Here is a 2239-nt window from a genome sequence, read left to right as displayed (position 1 = left end):
CGTGTACTTATTCTAATAACAATTGTTTTGTTATCAAATTAATACCTTTGATATTCCGGTGAACGGAAACTGTTCGAAGCTCAGGTGTTCGCTTTCGCCAGACGTGTTTTGTAACTGGCCTTTGTATATGCGAGCGGCCGTCAATGTTGTCAATGACATACCATCTCCCATAAACAATATCACATTCTTCGCTTTGTTCGTTCGCAATGGTTGTTTTGACTTTTCTTCCAACATTCGTTTTCCATTTTCAATCCAGAATTTAGGATCTGGCAAAGAATTTAATTTTTATAAATTATTATAGACAAAGTGCATTTAGAATTAATGAATGTGGTGAATTTATTTTTGTAAAATCTTAACCTCTAGTTTCAAATATTATTGTTTTTACATACAGCTTTGTTATCATATAATCAAAGCTGTCACCCAACTGCTATTAAAATATTATTAAATTTATAAAGAAGACTTACATAACTAATCTCAAGTTAATAAACCTCTTGAAATTATGAGTATTAGGTTGATAGTTAAATATTGTATGACTACAATTTAACAAGCTACATAATATAATATTCGAATGGGATATCAGAAATCAGAATATTATGTCAATTTTGCTTTCCATTTATTGTGGATTGCATAAAAATAGAATATAATGTGTGATAAATATTTAACAATCATACTATTACTTTTGTTATTCTTTTTAATCATGATGAATAATAATAATTGCTATATTATATTTTAGTCACAGCGGTGTGTTTATTATATTATTATGTAATAATGTGGCCTCGAATATAAAATTACAAATCACAATATAAGGCACACCACGTGAACATTCAAGAACATCGTAAATCAAGCATCTACTTACGTAATAAAAACGAAATAAACTTTGTATATTATAGGAATACACATAGATATCAACATTATGTATAGGTCCCGGATTTCAATGTAAAGTGCATTATTTTTTGAATTCTCTAGGTTCTAGGTTCTGTGCATTCCAAGTATATATAATTCATTTCATACTTTCATGTAACAGATACTTCAAAGGTGAAACTTTTTATTTTCCAGTTTTAATACAATATATTATAATTCGTTGTACGTACAAGCTTTAAGTAAGAATTAAAAGTATTCAAATATAATATTATTATAGGCAAAGTACATGAAGTAATGAATTTAGCTTCTTTTTTTTAATATAATAAGACAATAACAATTTTTGTCCTCTTGTTTCAAATATTATTTTGTACTAGCATTACTCGCTTTACAATAATATTACTGAATGCTAAAACAAATTCAAATGTATATCATGATTTTAATGAGCTAAAAAAATAGCAACGTGTTTCTTATTCAAACTATACATTTAATGTTTTGATTGACAACATTGTAAAAAAATTACTTTTATAAAGTAAACGACCTAAAAATATATTATATTTAAATTAGTTAAATTATCCATTCAACAAAATTAACATTATAAAATAATACAATATGCATATAATGTTTAGTTTCCCATACTCTACTTGACATAAACATAAATTCTATTATAGTTTATACCAAATGTTTATAGTATAATAATATTATGTATACCTATCTTATTTTTATAACATAGTAAACGTTTGGTTACCAAATAATATTAAATCGATTAGATAACTACGGATGTACCTGACTCCTGAGCGGTGGCGGCTGCAGACACCTGTAGCGCACAGACCAAAAAGCACATGAAGAATGTCCACATGATTGATTGGTTGACAGATGTGTCACCAAACTTATTATACCTTATATGGTAGATTTCAACACTCATTTCCGTAGACGTAAGCACAAAAGAAATAGATGGAGGTAAAATCGTTTTCGCCTCAATATTTCACTGCCTAGTTTATTGGCGTACTTAAATACTACGAAGCATGGCATTAAGATATTCTTTGTTTATGAACTATTTTATCATGACATATACCTTTTAACACATATAATCGTCATTAACTAAAATACGTTCAGGCTTTGGCGTACAAGTACTACATTTTAGTTTAAAATATTATTGATTAACGTAATCTGGATAAAGCTAATAATCTTTTTATTGATTTTGTTTTAATCTTTGGTACAGCCACAACCGACGAGGTTAATACAACATTAATATGTTATCGATACTTGAAAAAGCAATGGGTTGGGAAACGTAAACCCTAAACGGTATCGATAATCACGTTTTTAACGTCAAGAGCGAATAGGTGTAAGTGTTTAAGCCAGATAATCCCTCCACCGTCTC

The 2239-nt window shown here is 28.5% G+C and overlaps 1 protein-coding gene across 1 annotated transcript; it reads right to left on the bottom strand.

Moving 5' to 3' along the window:
• Positions 1–7: 7 nt before the first annotated feature.
• LOC100573024 (alkaline phosphatase, tissue-nonspecific isozyme) lies at positions 8–2009 on the bottom strand. Its single transcript, XM_003246931.4, has 2 exons — positions 1645–2009; positions 8–266 (listed from the first exon to the last, which is right to left on the bottom strand). Exons 1-2 carry the CDS (start codon positions 1781–1783, stop codon positions 34–36), a joined length of 372 nt encoding a protein of 123 aa, XP_003246979.1. The 5' UTR covers positions 1784–2009; the 3' UTR covers positions 8–33.
• Positions 2010–2239: the final 230 nt, after the last annotated feature.

Source organism: Acyrthosiphon pisum, chromosome A1, assembly GCF_005508785.2.
Source record: "Acyrthosiphon pisum isolate AL4f chromosome A1, pea_aphid_22Mar2018_4r6ur, whole genome shotgun sequence".
Classification (NCBI taxonomy): domain Eukaryota; kingdom Metazoa; phylum Arthropoda; class Insecta; order Hemiptera; family Aphididae; genus Acyrthosiphon; species Acyrthosiphon pisum.
This window is presented reverse-complemented; position numbering and strand designations above follow the sequence as displayed.